This window comes from Opisthocomus hoazin, chromosome 6 (assembly GCF_030867145.1).
Source record: "Opisthocomus hoazin isolate bOpiHoa1 chromosome 6, bOpiHoa1.hap1, whole genome shotgun sequence".
Classification (NCBI taxonomy): Eukaryota; Metazoa; Chordata; class Aves; order Opisthocomiformes; family Opisthocomidae; genus Opisthocomus; species Opisthocomus hoazin.
Genome location: NC_134419.1, coordinates 66,241,493 through 66,262,117, shown reverse-complemented (window position 1 = coordinate 66,262,117; position 20,625 = coordinate 66,241,493). Strand labels below are relative to the sequence as shown.

At 44.3% G+C, this 20,625-nt stretch overlaps 1 protein-coding gene across 4 annotated transcripts in view; it reads left to right on the top strand.

Annotated features, from left to right (window-relative positions):
* SH3PXD2A (SH3 and PX domains 2A) overlaps positions 1 to 20,625 on the top strand; it is a 269,372-nt gene that overhangs the window by 215,761 nt on the left and 32,986 nt on the right. For all 4 annotated transcript variants that reach the window (XM_075423671.1, XM_075423672.1, XM_075423670.1 and 1 more), the window contains one exon: positions 17,844 to 17,957. In XM_075423671.1, coding sequence (XP_075279786.1) covers positions 17,844 to 17,957 — 114 coding nt within the window. The remainder of the gene's footprint in view (positions 1 to 17,843; positions 17,958 to 20,625) is intronic.

The window sequence follows — 20,625 nt, the reverse complement described above, 5'->3', positions numbered from 1 at the left end:
TGAGAATATCAACCCTTCAGGGATGTTTTCACAAGTCTCATTCCCAGGGATCTCCATCTGCCAGTTTGGGGAGCTGCTGGAAGTGCTGTATCAGTGCTCCAGAGATGAGCGTCACTGGTGCCTGCAGCACTGCTCAACAAGCATCTGCTCAGCCAAGGAATGTGCCCTTAATATAGCCGGGGTGCCGCAGATGTATTTCATGTATCGGTACAAAGAAGAGCTGTCTAATCTGCCGTGAGTCTCTCCAGCCACGCGTGTGTTTGGCTTGGATGCCGTCACCCCTGCTCTCAGAGCCGGAGTGTGTGTTGGCAGCAGGGAATCCTTGTCGCAGAGTAATTCCGAGCACAGAGGAGTCAAACCAAAGTTCATTTTGTTCTTTTTCTTCAAACTTACAGCTTGCTGGAGCAGGCAGGGGGTGCGTCAGCCGCTTTTCTTTTTGGGGTTTTTTTTCAATCAATACCTCATCTCTGTTGTAAGAAGTCTTTTGCTATATCTGAGTGAAATGTCATGCTCCAGAGACTTCTGGCTCTGGTTAAAGACAGGCATCTTGCTTGTGAAGCAGGGCTTTCTATTGATCTCATTTTAAATGGTATAGAAGGCAAAGAAACAATGATCTGGAGTCACACTTTGCTTACTCTTTTGCGTATTTATTTCTGCTTTAAAAATAATAAAAATTGCTGAAGTAGTCTGCCCTAGCAATGCTTCTCAGAAGCTGAAGACCAAAAATAGTCTTAACAGCCAGTGCAGCAATTAACTGTGCAGCTATGAGATGTATACCCTAAGGTCTGCTAGCAGTGCTTGAAGGCAAGGGCGTTCTGTATCCTTTATTCTTGACTTCTGTTGCTGCTTGCTGACTTTGCAACTGGATGGGATTACCAGCATTTCGCTGAAGAAAGATGAGAAATCCCCTGAACTCCAATCTGAAACCAGTCCCTGACCGTAGCCCAATGTTTATGGGCTATATTAATAAGCTATATTTTAAATTTCTTTATGTATTTGGGCTGGAAGTGGGTTTAGTAACTTCTTCCTCAGTCATAAAGACTTCGTCTCATTTTATTTATTTATATATTTTTTAGGCTCTCCTTGCTATGTGCCGCTTGCACACCCTTGTTTAGTTTGGAGAGGAAGGAAATGCAGCATTCTTTCTTCACTGTATTGAAACCTTTGTAGCTAATTTCTAGGACCTCATCTGGAGGAACAGCTCTGCTTTGCTGGCTCTGGCTCAGGATTTGAAAACTGAGCTGCAAATAAATAAGCATAGGCTCATCCAAAGGCCTGGGACATAGTTGGAAGGAAAAAGCGAGGGAGGCTGGAAGTGACAGTGCAAATCTGTGATGAGTTAAATGCCTAACGGCACCACAGTGCAGGCATGGCCCTCAGCAAAGGAACAAGTGGCTCCTCGCAGATGGGCTTTTTATCTCTTAAAGATGTTGCTTGCTCCTTGGCTCTGCTCCTCAGCTGAGCAAAGTGCTTAAGCCTACACTTGACTAGAAGATGCGTTTTGGGGGCATTTCACTGCTAAATACCTTTACTGAATAGGAGATAACAGCCTACTCAGATAATCCAGGTCCAAAAAAGTTCCTGTTTTTATAAATAAGTAAACTGCGGTGTCAACCTTTTTGCAGTTGTAAAAATGGAGGTTGAAATGGTGTGAAAGAGGAGTAACTCTGTTCTATTGTGGTGGGGGGGAAGCAGTGCTGGCAAGGACCAGAGCTACCTCTGGGCAGAAGACGGGCCAGAAATGAAGTGACAGCCTCTGCTTGGAGATAGTTTCAGCTTCCTCTGATTCCCAAGTTGCAGGGGGATGCCCTGCGGATGGAGGGGCAAAAGCGGTAAGAAGGTGAAGTCAACTGGTTAATGGTTTTGCCCACCCTATTTTCTGTGGAAAAGAGATGCTGGGTAGAAAAGGGGTGTGGGGCATCTCCTGCGGGAAGGAGCAGGGGGAGAGACAGCTCCTGGAAGTAAGTCATAGCCACATCATGTAAGTCACGTCAGCAATGTGTCAAATGTCGTACTGAGCTCTAAGGTTACTGTAATGAGTATGATCTTCTCCTTAGAGATCAGGACATAAAAGAAACAAACGTGACCAAAATTGACTAATTGCTGCTTGCAGTGGGAAGGTACTCTTGAGATCCCTTCCCTCTGTCACACCTCATTCATAGTATCCAAGTAGAAGCAGATCACATCCACTCATAGAGTTAGATATTCTCAGGCTTTAGGAGAATATGAAAATACAGATTTGCATTTTGCTCAAACTAGAAAACAGGTCATGAAGTCAAACTGTACTCTGATATTTCAGTGGTTGTGATTCTCGTGGCTTTGGCTTAGTTAATCTGACCTCACTTGCTGATGTGACAGGCTGACAGAAATATCTGAGACTTTGGATCATCCTTGAGGTTTTTCTGGGACTCCTGGAAGGTGTTGCTAAGGTAACTGCAGAAGCTGAAGTGACAGGGAAAAATTGGAAAAACAAAATTAAACTCTAATTAGACAAATGCTGCAAGGTTGCATCTTTCCACCTTCCTGTCACCTAAATCTTCAGTAAGCATCAGGTTAGGTGTCTATATGGTAAGTCCTTGAATACTGGTGGCTGGTACCTGTGTTTCTGGAATAGCCTCCATACTGTAACTTCAGCTATGGAAAAAGCCATGTTCCCCAGAGTGAGTACTCTGATAAGGTTACTAGGCACAGCATTGGTGAGCCAGGTGTTGTGGCGTTAATGGCCTGTGAGATGCAAGAGGGCAGACCAGATATTGAATCTCCTTTGACTCTTCATTTCCTTAAGCTTCAAATGTGGACTGGCAAGTAGGGCTATAGCTTAAAGTTGAGATAGTGCATGCTGGCAGATGACCAACAAATCTAACCCTTTGTATGACAGAGAATTAAACCCTTAATTTTAGCACCATGTAAAGCTGACTTCCACATTTTGTTGAATCAGTTCCTATTATTGTTTGGCATCTGGATGGACTTGTTCATTAGCAGGGCAAATTGGAAGACTTTTTAAGAAATGAAATTAACAAGTTCATACTGTGTAATCAGTACCAACTAATAATTAACATGAACTACCACAAGTATGATGTGGGGCCATTCCCAAAATGAGCACATCAAAAAGCCTGTTTTGTGCTCCCAGCCCAGACTATAGGTGTTGGTACCAGGCAATCCTACTGACTTATATTAGCAACTGGTGGCAAATAGGTCAGTCAAAGAAAGCATCATCACCATGAAAAAGGCTTGTAAGCACGAAAGAGTTGTGCTATATTTTATCATGGGATTGAGGAACACCAGGAGGCAGTTTTGAAACTTCAGGAGGTGTTGGTTACTAGCCACAAGATCGACCAAGAAATTCATCAAGGGACTGGTGTGCCTTGGAGGTGGCTCTCCTCACACCTGGTGTTGAGGGTCTCTGTTTAAGTTAGAAGGGGATTTGGAAGTGATCTTTATCCTTCCCAAAAATGCGTGGTCTTGGTTGCCTTCTGCAGGCTGCATTGCATGATGTTTTGCTGAGCTGGAGTCTGAGAATTTGGTGTGTATGTGTGTGTTGAAGAGCCCATGCAAAAAAGGGAGGGGAGGTAGATCTGTCTGAAATGCAATGGGAAATCTTCTTCCCCAGTAGGGATTTAGCAGCTACAGGAGTATGGACTTTCTACCCAGGCTGGGTTCTCTCCACTCTGTAATCTTTGCTTGCAGCTCTTGGGAGGCAAGCATGCCATGGAAGCTTCAATTCATTAGTCATCCCAGTCTTGTTCAACTTACCAGTGGCCTAGATGAAGGGACAGAGTGTACCCTCAGCAAGTTTGCTGATGACAGAAAACTGGGAGGGGTGGCTGATACTCCGGAAGGCTGTGCTGCCATTCAGTGAGACACAGACAGGCTGGAGAGCTGAGTAGAGACGAACCTCATGAAGTTCAACAAGGGCAAGTGCAGGGTCCTGCACCTGGAGAGGAACAACCCCATGCATCAGTACAGGCTCAGGGCTGATCTGCTGGGAAGCAGCTTTGCAGAGAGGGGCCTGGGAGTGCTGGGGGGTGACAAGTTAACTGTGAGCCAGCAGGGTCGAACCGAGGTGTCTCCGTTCCCTTAGCCAGGAGTATTGTGGTTTGGAAGGATCCCGTAAAAGCAGGTCAGTTAACCGTGAGCTCGGCCAATGGGATCCTGGGGTGTATTAAGAAGAGTGTGGTCAGCAGATCGAGGGAGGTTCTCCTTCCCCTCTACTCTGCCCTAGTGAGGCCCCATCTGCAGTACTGTGTCCAGTTCTGGGGTCCCCAATTCAAGAAAGATGAAGAGCTACTGGAGAGAGTCCAGCGGAGGGCTACAAGGATGGTGAGGGGACTGGAGCATCTGTCCTACGAGGAAAGGCTGAGGGAGCTGGGCTTGTTCAGCCTGAAGAAGAGAAGGCTGAGCGGGGACCTTATAAATGCTTATAAATATCTTAAGGGTGGGTGTCAGGAGGATAGGGCCAAACTCTTTTCAGTGGTGCCCAGCAACAGGACAAGGGGCAACGGGCACAAACTGAAGCATAGGAAGTTCCATCTGAACATGAGGAAGAAATTCTTCCCTCTGAGGGTGACGGAGCCCTGGAACAGGCTGCCCAAGGAGGTTGTGGAGTCTCCTTCTCTGGAGATATGCAAGACCCTCCTGGATGAGGTCCTGTGCAGCCTGCTGTAGGTGACCCTGCTTTGGCAGGGGAGTTGGACTAGATGATCCCCAGAGGTCCTTTCCAACCCCTAACATTCTGTGACCTGTGATCCTAAAATGTGCTAGTAGTCCAGTTGGTCTTGCTGGAGGTGCACTGTTGCATATATTTAACATTAGTATTGCAGTGAACTCCAAATTACCCTTCCAAATGTCCACACATAGTCACTAAATGGGGTGTTTTGGAATAAATTTTGAGGCTGTCTAACCTCTTGTTAAACTGTAGCATTCCAACATTGTAATTAGTATGTCAGCTTTATCCAAAGACTTATTTACTATCCAGGCTGTTTTACATCGCAAGAGCCATGCTTCTGTGATCTGTGTTTGTTTTTTATGGCAGTGCCTAAGGCCCAGCTGAGATCAGGGTCCTGTGCTAGACATTTAGGCCGTGTCTCCAGAGAATGGAAGTCTACATAAGGGGCAGACAAAGGAAACACTGTTCAGATTTGGGGGAGGGGAAGGGAAGGGAAGTAACTAAGACTTGGAAATTGGGGAGGGGAAAAAACTCCTCCCACAAAAAGAATTGGTCTGGTTCTCAGTTCTCTTACAGAGAGCTCCCCAAAGCTAGGCCAGCTCCCCTGCAGCCACACCATCCTTTTTCTCAGCTTGCAGTGAACATGCAGCCTCCATCACTGACCTTTCCCAAAATAAGAAGGGGAAATCAATGCTTTCTGGGGGAAGGAGGGGAAAAAAAAAAAAAGAGGCCATCAGTCTGCCAAGAGTGACATCCTGAAAAGTAGAAGGTTGCAAAATGCCTGAACTCAAGGTTTTCTGTGAAGTTCGGATTGGAGTGACTGGGGAGTAGCAGTTGCCAGTGTGAAGAAAGGAGGAGACATGTGGGAGGTGTAGCATTTGCAGCAGAGTCTGGCCAGGGGTAGTTACAGGCAGTCCAGCGTGTCCTCTATTGGTAGCCTTGTACTGGGGAGAGGGAAGAGTTTAATCTTGCATGCAGTCATAGGGTAAGCTTAAGTGACTCCCCGTTGAAAAGATAAACACTATGCCTCTATATCATCTGTCTGACAGGTTTAGGTAATCCCTTACTGTGCCGCTTATTTATTTTAAATGGTGCTGTATTGTATAATGCATGTGTGTTTGTAATGGAGGGTCTGCAAATCTCAGCTTTTTGCCCAAGGACAGCATTACTCTTGCCCTTGTTTCATGGCTGATTTATTCCTAATGGAAAGGAATAAGCCTCACAATGATGTATTTGTTTTGTCTGAGCTCTGTGAAATGCATGAAGATTGGCAGCTCTTCTGTATCTCACTTCATTAATTTGCCTTCCTAACCTTTACTTAGCATCAGATCAGCCTCGCTGATTATTACCAGCAAATCTGTGCTTAGTGCCTGCTCTGGCTTTGTTTGATTAAGCTTGAAGAGACAGAAAGGAGAGTCAGAAAATGAAAATGTTTAAATATTGGGACTTTGACGTATTGTGCACTTAACGGTGCTTTCCTGGAGGCAGAGTGGCAATGGAGGCTGCTGACAACCCAGCCTTTCTCTGTGAAGAAGGTGTTGATAAGAGTGTTGCTGTTGGTCTCGTAGTGCAAGACTTGCTCAGTGAGGTGTTTGTAGTCTCTCGAGGCAGAGCAATTCTCTGCTCTGAGTCTAGGCTGCGTTTCCAGTCTGTAAGGAGCACTAAATGCTAAATATCAGTCTTTAAAGTCAGTGTCCCAGGTGAGACAACCAAGGAAGCTGCAGGGAAGTCACATGCTTACTACCATGTAGCAAAAACCCTGTGAACATGCTTGAGCGAAGTGTGTAGCCCTCTTATCCAGAGGCTAAGCCAGAATGAGTAGGAAGAAATGCTTAGTTGCCTGGTTGTGTGCAGAGTGTTTTCTGCAGTGAAAATGTAAGAGGAGTGTTTTTTTGCTGAGGGGGCAAAATAGGCATCTTACCAGAGGTTTTTGCCTCAGTAACTTTCCTATATTCACCTTCTCTTCTTATGCTGCTGACGCACCTGTTTTTTAGAGCTGATGGGACCAGAAACCCCAGTAACTCCTGTTTGCTTTTTTGAAGTCTACATGGATAGGCTCAGTTTTCCCCCTTCCTGAAGGTGAATATCCCCATCTGTTTCCACCTGCCTTGGCTGTTCTCACTGTCTGGGTCTCCATGATGGGTAAAGGTAAAAGGCAAGTCTTTTCCCCAGTTTTTTCGCTTCTTTCACGTTTCCATAATCTGCTCAAAATGGGACTGGTGCAGCTTCCTGCTGAATGAAGTATAGTGAGAAGTCTGTAAGCTTCTAAATTTTAGAGAAGTCTGGAAAAACCCTTCAGAAAATACTGAATTGCATTTGTAATCTCTTCTGGGGAATGTCAGTGATACTACTTGCCCATGTATGTCTTTGTTCAATACGAAGTAGTTCATTAATTGGCAGCCCGCTAACGCACCGGCTGCTCTTGTAGCCTGCTATTCATCACTCTGGTACTCATTTCCGAAGCTGTCACTTCCTGCAGCCTTGTGCAGGCAGCTCTTTGAGGCTCAGCTCCCGGGGTCACTGCAGAAACACGGCTTGAATGGAGCTCAGGAGAAAAGCAATGAAGCAGCGTCGAAGGGAGAGCAAAGCATTCGGTTTGGCTTGCATCAGTGTTTGTGATAACGTACCATCTGGGCTACAGTCTTGCCAGATTTAGCTAATAAATAGAGCTGGACAGACGTTGCATTTGGACAGTAGAGCTTCAAGGAACAGCCAGGATATGGAAATGGCAATTTGAGAGATGATTATCTGAGCACTTGCTCTGCACACTGTGCTGGGCACCAGCGAACCGAGATGTCTCCGTTCCCTTAGCAGGAATATTGTGGTTCGGAAGGATCCCGTAAAAGCTGTTTGTAAAAGGCAGTGTTTTTAATCTGGTGACTCAGTTGTGCTTCAGGCTGAACTGCTATCACTCTTTGGTTGCTTTATCCTCTGGCTTCTGCTGGATATAGTGTAGCCTTTGTTCCTTACTTCACGCTGTTGTCCGGTGTTGCTCTGTTCTGTCCTGAGATAACCGAACTCTGTTTCAGAGGTGGCAAATATATTTTTGACTGAAATATGGGATTCCCGTATAATTTTGATGCTAGGACCTGGAGTGCTGTTTAGTACTCTGCTAGTACCATTCCTAGTCCACAGTGTCTTTTGATTCTGTGTGGTTTTGAGGATTTCCTAGTAAGCAACTGACACCATGTTCTCTATGGACTTCAGAATAAGAAATTAAAACAAAAGCAGCTTTTGTCAATCTGTGCAGGAAGCAAATATTGGCTATTCTCTGCTGCCTGTGAAGGCTATTTCCTATCGGCTGGGTCTGGGGGTCTGTAACTTTTTTAAACCACTAGGAAGTAATTTGTAATCTTTTGGACAAGATTACTGTGAGGCCCATTTGAAGGCTTATTCATGTTTTCCTAAAGAAAGCTTGGACACAAAATGTGTTTGCTTTAAGATTAAGTCCTGTGAATGTAAAGGAAATTACTTGTGAGCTGGACTGTTGCGCCCTGTTGGCTGACCACAGAAAACACACAACCCCACAACTGGTGATGACTAATAGAGTCACCGCTGGCTCCTGGGGCTGAGCTCCCCATGCCCTGTGAGGCGGAAAGCTGTCTGTTTGTATGCCTTTACTGTAATCAGTCATCCATGGCTCTGGAAGAACCTGCTGCAGGAGCTGACCGCGCTGGCATAGCCTTTGTGACGGTGGTGGGTTACCCATCTGCTGCCATGGGCTGGGTTTGCCCACCTGATTTCTGTATATGCTGTGCTGTGTGCTGGAGTCCTCCTCTATCCATGCCCAAGCAAACCCACTTGTGGTTTGGAGCTCTTGTAAATTACTGGTTTATGTAAACATGGTGCCTACAGTATCACTTCAGCAGGTTCATTAAAACCTCAGATCTACAGATTTCAACCTCTAAATGATGGGCTGTTGGAGAAGAGGTAAGGGGTCGGGCTTTAAAGAGTGCAGAGGATGGATTTATTGCTTAACCTTCCTGCTTGAGCTATGTTTTCCTAACAGTAGAAACACTAAAGGAGATAAAGGATAGAATTCCTTTTGGAAGTAGAAGGTGAAAGACTCTGAGGTGTAATTGAACGTGGGGGAATAAAAGTGCCCTGTGAACTTACATGATCAGGGATGCTGTACTGAAAGACATGAACAGCAGTTGGTATCCTCACTGGTCAACTTCTGGGACCTACTGAAGTAAAGAAAACTTTGGGGGAAGGGAAAGAAGAAAGGAAGATACTATCCAGTACCACTTCTTGCCCACAGAGACTTTTTATAGTGGCTGTTAAGTCTGTGTGCCCTCTAGCAATCTTACCTTGCCTTGTGGTTACTAAGATCACAAAGACATCATCTCTGAAGGGTGCATGTAAATCCAGCACTTTCCAAGAAGAAAAGAGTTTGCAAGAAAAGGTGAAAATTGATACGTAGGGTGACCGGAACTTGAGGTCAGACAGGAAATCCTGTTTCCAAGCAGATTAGTTGAAAAAAGGAAAATCTGTGATCAGTAAGCAGATATTTTCTGTAGTAACTGCATTGGTGCTGTGGGTTGGGTGGCAGGACCACGTTGGCTAGTATACCAGTGCAAGTCAGTAACCTCTTCAAAGCCACTGGGCTATGGGTGGACCTTGTTTTACTCCAGTTACTGTACAGTACTCAGTATTTACGGGCTAGCAGCTGCAGCCAGGCTGCTTGCACAATATAGTATGCCCACCTAAAGACAGCTTTGTTCCTTGTCGTGATTGATGAGATATTTCCTCTGAGTAAAGCACTCCCTCACTTAGTTTCTTTTGTTCCTATACTGAACAAAGACTCTGAGCCACAAACATGTTTGGCTACGTGGAATGCAAGCTCACATTGCATAGACAGTTTTACCATTAGGTGTTCTTGAAATTAAGTAAAGCAGGAAGGGAAAGATTATTTAAAATTATTTTTAGAAAGCATTAGGATGTTTGAGCCTTGGCAAACCTTTTTTTGCAACTTCTTGGGTGCTGACTGGCTTGTAGAACCATCTGACTTCATTGCTTTGTGGATCCCCTAATTTCAGTGGTCTGGGGATGCTGGCCAACACCTTGGGCATGTTGGCTTTGTGTGGTTTGGAGTTGGCCATGGGCAGGCTTGGCAAGTGGTGCTTTCTGCTGGTTCTGTCTTGGGGAGCCCAGGGTACTTGACAGTTTAGGGGAAGCTGGTAACCTGGAGTGTGGTGGGACTTGATCTGGGATTTACAGGCAATGTCCAAGACTTTTCCATAGCTGTTAATGTAATAGGTAGTGCATTTACTCCCTTGCTTTAAGGACACAATTTGTAAAATTTGTACTGGACTGTATGATGGCTTTGTGAATGTACGTGCCAATTCTCGAAAACGTCTTTGGCAGATTCCTTCATTCCAGCTGTGTCAATACACAAATCTGAGGTCCTTTTTTTAAACAGGGAGGGGAAGCCCCTGGGTAACAATAGGGCCATGGCAAATAGCTGCAGATACAGCGCTTGGAGTTTGTAGCTATCAGTTTGCATTATCAGAATGCAGAGATAAACTGCTTGACTTAGACAACTCCCACACACACATACACAAGAAGTCACAATGGTAATAAGAGACAGATATGTCTGTATTTTGCCAATTGTGCACCTCTGTAAGGCTTGTCACCTACTAGCTTATAAGATTTGAACAAGTACAGTAATGTGTGATTTCTGAAAGTACATGTATACTTGTCTAATTCTCTGGATATCCATCGTCTCTACTAGTGATGTAACCCATAAAGTATTAGATCTGAGTTGTATATTATCCAGTTTTCTCTTTTCCCGTGAACTTTTCCCATGTTCTGAATGCTTCTGCTTTTTCCAGAAGTACGAGAAAACATAGTTCCAATCCCAGTAAAAGACTAGGATAATATATATTTGAATGCAGAGGTCAGGGTGTGAATTTCCACATATATACATGTGTTGATGCATATAATGTGATGTGAAACCAATCCAAGCAAGCTAGATGTTTAAGCCAGAATCTGAGATGCGCTTTGGGACTCTGTATCAAGCACTTATGTACACACCTAATCAGCTGCTTTTGGTCCAGAAAAAAACTGTTGTGGCAGCAATAACTAGGGTATTTAGTCACATGTAGTGGGCACTCCGTGCCAGCCTGCTCTGCAACTGTAGGAACTGGAGTACAGCAGCAAAGGGATATGCTAGCAGCACAGCTGAGAAGTCTGCATCTATTGACACCACAAGACTAGTAGTAGAAGTGGAGAAAGAAGACAGATTGGAAGGATTAGGATAGCAAAACCATAACCATATAGACTTGAAGCAACTATTTTACCTTAGTAGCCAGTCATGGCAGGAAAGAACTCTGTTCTCTCCCTAATATGTTACAGTACCCAAACTCTGGGATTTGCATCTATTTTCCTTGAACTCAGTAACACCTAAAGCAGGGCGAGGAATGTGTTGCTGCTGAGTCCTGAGCATTTGCAGTTAATATGAAGTATTGGTGGAGAATAGCAAACCAAGGGCTCAGCTCTTGGCCTTTTGTTCCAACTTTTACCTCCAGAAGGCAAAATGTTGTTCTGTTAATAGCCAAAAAATAATATCAACAGAGTCCAGCCTTCCAGAAGTCCTCACCTCCTGCTCCCCATCTTGTTCCTAACCTCAGGAAGCCCTCTTCTCCAGTGTTGTTTCCATCACCAAATTAAGCAAGAACTGCTGCAGCCTGTACTCTTGAGAACACAGCTCAGCTTTCAGACACTCCCTAAGGAGGGAAAGGAAAGTGTTTCCAGGGGTACTCCATGTGTGCTTTGCATTGTCAGGGTTCCTAAATGATGCTCTTAAGGTCTGGTTCGTATTATGTTTCTGTAGGGACTCCTTTAAATTTTAGTTGAACACTGGAGCAAGGCACAGAAATGTGTAGCCTCTCTTCTTTCCTTCTTCGATGTGTTCTTTCTTCACTAAATAATAAAACTGTTACTCCAGTTTAAATATTGAGGGTAGCTTGCTGGGCAGAATGTAGCCTGTGGCTGTGTGACTGCTGTTGAACAGGAGTCAGGTGTGTGGTTTCTAATGTATGTCCTGTCAGATGTTGTGGCATATTTGGTACCAGGAGCAAAATGTTTGCTTATTACATTTCAAATCTTAATTATTTTCTTTGAGAAGAGAAGCTCATGTTCCTGAAAAAAAATAAAAATAAAGGCAGTGTTTCTGTGTTTGTAATTCTTCATTCAGCTTTTAATGCTGTGGTAGAAAACCTATTTCATAGCCCGTATAGAAGCTCCAGTGTCCCATGCTGGGCTACCAGTAAAGGAGTGACAGGTGTGATCCTTTTTGCTCTTTTCTTTCTCACGTGAGAAAGCTAACAACTTTGCCCCATCACAGTGATGTGGGACTCTTCAGGTATTTAATCAGCAAATTTAAAAACCTTTTGGAGTTAAGCAGTAACTTGGGATGGTGAGTTTTATTCCTGAATTCCAATGCAACCACAGGAGTTGCAAACAAGATAACAACCTTCGCTCTTGCCTGTGAGAGCAGTCAGGCACAGACATTCGGGGCTGGAGCACTTTGCAAAATGAGGCTCCCGTGGGAAGTGGGGTTGCTGCTCTGAACCGTTCTCCTAGTGTGTAGCTCTAGGACGTGACCTGGCTGGAAGGATCATGACGCGTGGTTGAGCTGGAATCCTAATGTGTGGCCCAGTCTGCTTTGGGTATGGCACATAAAGAGCTGTGAACCTGTGCTGTGGATGTTAACTGTGTTCAAGTAGGATGTCTTCCACAAGTACTCCTTGAGCATGTCTTTGTTTGAGCCCCACTTCCATCTTTAAAACGAGACAAACATTGCTTCATGGTTGAGTGGTGGCTGCAGTGAAGCCTGGAGTGCACACAGGCTGGGAAACATTATGTGTTTAAAGATGAAAGCTGCCTTTAATATTTCACCAACTTTAATAATTCATCCTGAGACGACAGCCTTAGTCTGCTGTGTAGTGACTCATGCACAGACTTCTGTACCCCAAACTATAGTCAGCTCCATGCTAGGAAGACCTCTTGCATATATCTCCATATTTAAAAGAAAGATCTCTTCTGTGAATCGTAAGGACAAATGTTCAGAAATCGGACACTGGCCTTCATACGATTTCAGTGCTTTCAACTCGGCACCTTTGCCAAGTGTGTGGGACTGAAGAAGCCTTTTACAGAGAGCAGAGCCAGAATGTACAGTGATAGGGTCTTAACAGCATACGGACACGCAGTGAATTTTTAGGAAGTGGGTGTGAGAATATGCATACTGTAGAAAATGCCTCTTGGAAATGCTACTTCTGGTGCCTTTGTATTTCTGTTTCTGCATATCCTTTGGAGGTCTGTTTGAGGCAATTATGACTGACTTCCCTATGTATATCATATATACATGTACTGTGTGGGAAGAGCTCTAGAGGGGTGGGAAAAGCAAGCACCTTCATCTCCACAGCAGTACTTCTACATTAGCTGTCATTTAATGAACCAGATCACATCTCTGAGGGAAAGTAATCAGCTATTGGCACAAAGAGGTCTGTGTGCCAGGTCTGGAAGTGACCTGATTGCATCTAGTACTGTTTTTTAGGACAATTTAAATTTCTGGATCAAAAAACCCTCAAGAGAGCGTTCCAAGGCAGAAGACAAAAGGGAGCAGCTCTCTGAGGCCCAAAGAGCACGTCATGTACCAGGCTGCTGCTTGAGTGGGATTTTTCCAAGGCTCTTGAGAGGTGGAGTGTTATTTTTGGTTAGAAGAATGTGTAGTCCACTCATGCAAGAGAGATTCCCCTTCCCTTTTACAGTGTTTCTGTCCTTCTTGTTTCCTTCAGTTAAACTCGCAAATTGATGTTCAAAGTCTACAGAGAAATTAATAGCTGAAGGGGATGTTAGAAACCCATGTTCAGCACAATCCTGCACATTTTTTTAAATTATTTGTAGCATCTTACGATTAGGCAGACTTCAACAGGAATAGCTTATTTTCCGCTTGTTGTGGAGAAAGGGACAATATTGAAGCATGGATGGGTGAGGATGCATGTAAACATAAGCAAAACTTGCCTAAAAGTCCTTTAACTATGTTCTAGTAGTTTCCCATGGTGTGGGTTGTGGATAACACTTGCTTAATTCTTTTGCTTTTTTTAAAGCCTTTTGGGGAGAGGAATGGGAATACAATTAAAAGCAAGAAACGTGATTTTTAGAATCAAAGTATTTTCAGAATCGAAGTATTTTTGTCATTTATTCACTCTACACTGTGACCAATCTATTTTGCAGTCGCCATCTTGCCATGTGTATGTGTGTGTGGCAAGTGGAACCTTTCATCTCTTGATAAGTGGTGTTGCTCCATGCTGAAAATGCCTGACAGTTTTCAGAGCCTGGATGGACTCTGCGTGTGTAGAGACATCTTGGCTGTTGCAGCTACAGATGCTGATAGATGCCAGCCAAAGGGTCAACATATGTGGGGAGAAAATTGCACTCCTATCTTAAAAATTCATGTTCTTGGATTAGTATTGAGGCAGGATTTGGAGTAATGGCAGCAAAGCTCAAGCTGGGCTTGGTCTGTGTGCAGTGGCTACAGTTCCCTGTGTGCCTTGCGTAAGGCTCGAACTCCCTTCAAATCCTCATCAGGGATGAGGGCTGATGAGTCTCAGTCTAGACATCCAGGCCACATCAGCTTAGAGTTGTGTTTTGATGCCTCAGAGATAGGGGCATCTGTAAGGGTTAACTCAAGCTGTAAAGCAATGCCTAATTTTTACAGATGGTGTGAGTGCAAGAGCGAAACTCAGACTGGCTTGGCAGTGCACAGAGATAACTTTACATAATTCCCTGCAGATGTTGCTGCAGAATGGTTTTAATAATGAATTGTGAAGTCAAGCTCAACTCCAGCATAGAGGGAGAACTCAAAATAAATGCAGTGTTTTGTTCTGTGTTTCAAAAGCAAGTTTTCTAACAACATTTCTGTGATGTTCTGGGTTGGGAAAGAGGGGGCAAGAGATAGTTTGCATCATTATAGTCCTGACTCTGCAAACAGAGGCCAATCTGCCTAAGTTGCCTGCAAACCATGAACCCCCATGAATCTAGGGTTGGGAGGGAAAGGGTGGTGGGACCAAATGGCAGCGGTCTTAATGCTTCTAACAAGGGGATGGTGCAGAGGAAGTACTTCCAGCTGGGCAGAGTTCTGCAGTTCATGGCTGTCGTGCATGGACTGCGTTGTGGAACCTGTCTGTGCTTCAGCCATTTTCTGCTAGGAGTTTGTCAATTCTTGCACTATGCCTTAATTTCCTTTCTGTAGGATTATGGCTTAGATGTGCCATCGTAATTCAGATTTTAACCTCATAAGGAGTGAGCTGCCTCGGCAGTGTCTACTTGGCCACTCTAAGACGTTGCACATCTTGCTTGTGAGCATCCGTTTTTGACTCCTCTGCTGCTGGGAGTTTCTCGGGCTTCTCAGTTTTTCAGACTGTGTAAATAAAACATGTTTCTTCTGTGGACATGCTTTTCCAATGAGCTGCATGAAAGCTTGTCCTTCTGAGAAGCAAGCTTGAAATGGGAGAAGAGAATTTCAGTGTGGGGGCTGGTTTTCTCTAAACCTGGACAGATGCTGCAAATTTCTTAGTAGTTGCAGGGATTTCTTATTTATATTTTACCCTGGCACATAGTTTGTAAAGGAAATCTTTAGAAACAAATGATAACTTCAGTGAGATCTGTGACGATTAGGAGCTTTAACCTTAGTGATGACTTGAAGAATCAAAGCAGCTTAAAACCTCACTTAGACTGTTACATGCTCTGTCTGCACACCGCAATGGATTTGGTTGAATTACTTGATTGCAATCTACCTCAAATGTGACTTGACCCCCAACCGGTACGTGGGAGCCTGTCTGTAAGATCAGTGGAGTTGAGGTTTCCCTGCCAAGGCCCTTCAGGAGCTGCGGATGGCAGTAGGGAGGCACGCTGATGTGGGGGAAGCATGTGGGTGCATGCCCAGGCATGGGGATGAGGGGTTGCCTTTTAGCAGGGAGCCCTGTTTAGATGGATGGAGGGTCAGCTGCAATATGGCCTCAAACACAAGACCTTCATCTTGGCTCCCGAGGCCACAACGCAGCTCAGTGAGGCAAGCCAGAGGAGCTGTATTGCAAAATGGGCTGGCACTGGGTCAGTGTCAAGGCTGTGTGATCCAGCCTTCCAAGGATGGTTTTACCATGGTTTGAATTTGGCCCAAGAACACGTTTTTAAGTGTAGGCAAGTCCTTTTTGTGCAGTTGTATTGAATTTCTTTCTGAGGAAGAGTTTACATAAACTATTCCAGTCTAATTGATATCAGCTGAAAGCCAGCTTCTGACATTTTGTGCTTAATTATAAGTGTATGTTAAACTGTGTTTGCTACCCATGTCGATACGTTACTAGTAAAATAAGGAACAACCATGAAAATGTGTTTTTGAAACAGTCTGGCAGATCCTGGACGTTACTGCTGTGGGCTTCGTGGCAGAAGAATGCACCTCCTGCTGAGGGGGAATAACTAAATTTAAACTTTCCAACCATGAGCCTTGTGAAGCAAAGTTTCCAAACCTCGGCTGGGCCAGAAAATGGAAAGCCGTGTCTGAGCTTTGAGAGTAAATAAATAGAGCTACCTAGCAGCTGTGTGGTGGCAAGTGCAGAGTTTGTTGCTTGGGGCACGTTGTCTCCCAGCCACAGGCCCTGGGGAGGGAAACAGGGGTTTGTAACTACTGTCCTCTGGTAAAATCTTCCGTGACAGGATTTGGAACGAACTCGGGTGACTTTAGCGTGAACACTTGAGCATTGTTTCAGCTGGTTTCTTTTTGTTTAAAGCAAGCTGCGTGTTGCATGGCAGGAGAGCCCAGCGAAGCCTCCCTTCCCCTGGCCAGGCCCGGGCCTGTGGCCTGGCGGCTGTGGGAGGGCTGCGTGGCCATTGCACAACTCGGGGCTTTGTCCCGCCATCAATTAACTAGTTTTTGTGCCCTTTCTATTTACAGACCGAGCTGGCTCGTCCCTGCCTTTGCTCATCACAGACAGGCTTGGGAGTCTCCTGTGAAATTTGTTGGGTTTATGACAGCCATTAATGTCTGTAAACTGTTTTGAGGCACACGTACAGAAATAGCTATTTTCTCAGCTCCCTTTTGGGAGGCTAAAAGACTGGTGCTGAACAGTGGTTTGCATTGTCCTGACAAAGCAGCTTGCATTTTTGGGGGAGACTGGGAGATTGGAGAAAACACAGAGAGATTACCTGCTTGGCTTTTTATTGTCCTGTATCTTAACCCTGATGTTACCCAAATGGAGCAGAATCCAGTTGTGCTCATGTCTGAGAGCAGCAAGCTCCTGGGTGAGTGAGTCTGCATCAAAACCGGTGGAGGATTCAATAAATCAATGTAGCTAAGCAAGAAAAGAGGTAAGAATAGTTATGGTTGGGATGCATTTAACACTAAAGATGGTTCACCTATAATTTTATTCATCCATATATGGGTGTGACCTAAATGTTAAAATGTTAGTTGGTAGATACTTAATGTTAGTTGGTAAATACTTAATATTTTTTTAGACAGTGGTAGAAACTTGGATGTTCAGGTGGGAAGGCAAATAACTGGTGCTTATGCCCTGAAATCACATTTCAGTTAGCTTTTCTCTTATTTCTGTTCTGTGCAGTACTTTCCAGCTTCCCAGAACATTGAATTCAGGTCATGTTTGTTAAACATCAGCTGTGGTGACAAGTGCTCTAGAAGCACTTGTTCTGTATCCTGTGTCTGAAACCTTCTACTGAAGTCTTCCCTATTTCCATCTTTTGACTTCTTCCCATATTAGAATTTGGGCAATGTTTGTGCTACTTCCTATACGTTGGCATACACATATATACACATATAAAGTGTTTTGATACTGTAGATGTATATGTTGCAAGACTTGCTTTAAGAAACTGAATTGGAGAACTCTAATCAGAGTTGTCGTGGGTAGACTTCAGGTTTATTAAAATAAACTGATGTTTGCTCCATTGCAACCTTTTTCACATGAGGTCTGCCTGAACACTCATTTACCACTGTGAGAGTATCTGGTAGAATGGAATAATAGGGCTAAACCCCCTGTCCTAGGAGGCTGCAGAATAACTCAAACCTGCACCCAAGCTGCTGACTCTGTGCCACCTTTTCAGTAGCATTTTGCTATTCTTGTTCCTCTAAATGTTGACTGAGTAACTTCTTTTCTTTTTGTAGGTTGGTGGTTTGTGAGCACAGCAGAAGAGCAGGGCTGGGTCCCTGCTACATACCTGGAATCACAAAATGGAACCAGAGATGACTCTGACATCAACACATCCAAACTTGGGGAAGGTATGGAAAGCTTTTTTTGTTATCAAGGAGAAACTGGTATTCACTTGCTTTATGCTTTTCCCCATGTAGGAAAACTTTGAAAACTCTTACTGCCACTTGTGGCTATTAATCCAGTGCAGTAACCTCTTATCCCATCTTGTATCAGTAAATAAATTGTTGCAGAAGAAATTGGAGTGAAGTAGTATGCCTGTAATCCCTTTGCAACCAGCTTGGGCTGTCGGTGTGACAAAAGGTTCAAAAGCTGAAATGGTGCTTATTTTAATATCCTAAAAAGCATTCAAACAACTTACGTGCAAGTCCAAGCAGTATGTTCTGGTAGAGGTCTTGGTCTCCCATGTCCATGGAAGGCAAGAACTTGCGTGACTTGTTTGGAGAAATTATACAAGTGAGAGCTTTGAATTGGTAGAAGATGCTTGTTAGAATCACAGACCATTAAAAAGAGGGAGATTTAACTTTAATGGTTGCTTCTCATTACAATTTTTTTTTTTTTAATTAATCCTTGGAACTAATTTCACTGCTGTTTGCTGTGGTCTGATTGTGTGGAAAGGTAACTTTATTTGGTGTATTCTCGTTCTGTTAAAACTGAGATGCCATTTGTCATGTATATGTATTTAGTTGCGCTGTTTTTTTGGCTAAAGATGCTTAATTCAGTTTCCAGAAATGGAATAGTACAACCTCACATGTTTGTCTGCTCCATTATGAAAGACTAACCACATCTTAATGGACTTCTCATGTAGCAACTGTGTACAAAGGACACTTTTATTATGATTTTCTCCATTCTAATGAATCTGTTGCTAAATTTCTAGGTGCTCTTGATGTGAAACTTATGTAAAACATACATGGAAACTCAGCTGACTTTTCCTTAGCACAGGCAGGAGTCCTAGAGATGTGTTGGGGTGACTATCTGCCCGTTAAGATAGCACACAGGCAAAGCACAGCTTTGTGCTGGGCCTCAAGGGTGACATCTGTGGCTTATTGAAAACTTTGGCTCTATAACTCATTTTTCCTTGCTCAAAGCTACCCATCTCCTGGGTCACTTAGGGTTTAGAGACAGACTGGCTGTAGACTGGTAGGCCGGGAATCAGTCTGGTATGATGCAACGTCTTAGCAGATGCAAAAGCAGTTAGTAAAGTTTCCCTGTTAGTAAAGAACAAAAACTCACTGCTCTTTTCTGAAAGAGTTGAAGAATGCCTTGTCTGTTGGTCTGTAGCTTCCTCCCTTTTCCTGACTCTTAAATATGGTACATGCTTGACAGCCTTACTGCTTAAATGGCTTTCATTTCAAGCTCTCCTCCGCCTTTCGTGTTGCCCTCTGGAGTGTACTCTGCACAGGGCTGTTGCCACACAGCAGTCTTTCCCGGGTAATGGAAAATCAATCAAATGTTCCTTATCTTTTTCCTCTCAGTCACCTTTAATCCATTACACTGCTCTCCTCAGCTATGGTCAGCAGTCGTGCTTCCTGCCTTACTCCAGATCCAGATACGCTGAAACCTGAGACTGTTCTTCACTTTCTGTTCAGTTCCATTTCAGTGACAAATCTAATTGCATTACCTCTGCAGATGCTTTGATGTGCCCCAGCACTTGCTTGCTTTTCAGTAACTTTGTTTTATGCTATTAACCACACAAGCTGGGACTTCTTTTGTTCTTTGTTTCTCTCCCCCCCCCCCCCCCCCCCCCCCCCCCCCCCAGTTCTTCATTACTTGGGCTGTTCTTCTCCTAATAGTTATTCCATAAGAGAGGAAAGAACAACTCAGATTCACTCTCTTAAAGAAAAGTGTATAAAAGTGAACGTACTTGCCAACTCGCTCTCATCAGGCAGAAGAAAGGGGCTCCAGTATAACTAAGAAGGAAGGCACTTTAAGTGGATTAAGTGCCCTAGCCCCTGGATTCAGTGTTCATACAAGTTTGAGTGACACTTGGAGATGCTGACTTCCTGCAACTGTACAATCTCTGCTCTGCCCACTTTGCAAGGGTAGAAACACTACTGGAAGGAGCTTTCTGTATCAGCCTCCTGGCCCTCTCCATTTGCAGCAGGCCTGGAACAACTCCACCAGCCAGGCAGACCCAGAGGTCTGCTCTGCTGTGGCAGGCCCTTGCAAAGATAAAGAGGTGCTGAATGCAACTTAACTAACAGTGCTGCTCTACATAGCAGTAATATTTCCATGTGGCTCTATTTAAATAGTCTGTTCCCTGAGAAAGACAGGAGTGTTTGCTCCCTGCGTCTGAACCTGCACAACATCTTTTGTCAGGGTGAGGATAGACAGTCGACTGCTACCTGAGCCTGTGTTTAGACCAACGCCATCTTACAAGGCTTGGAAAACATTCAGAAAGCAATCTAAAGAAACATTCACAGCCACAGGAGCTGTTAAACATCTTAAAATGGTCTCTGGAAAGGTTTAGACAGTTGTTGATAAATAACCTTTCTGGTGACTAACTGTGGCATGATCAACCAAGTCCAAGTTTGGGATCAAATGGCCAAATTCAGTATTGTTGAGGAGGAAAAGACATCATTGTGATATAAAAGGACTATCACTGAGGACAGTCATAGGTTGTGAGGAGGACATAGCGTGGTGAATCTGAGTGACCCACTGTGGTCAAGGAGTGCTTCTTGGGTGGCCGAATCCTCCAAACTCCTGGTGCGAGCAAGGAGCTGTAGGGGACTGCTCTGT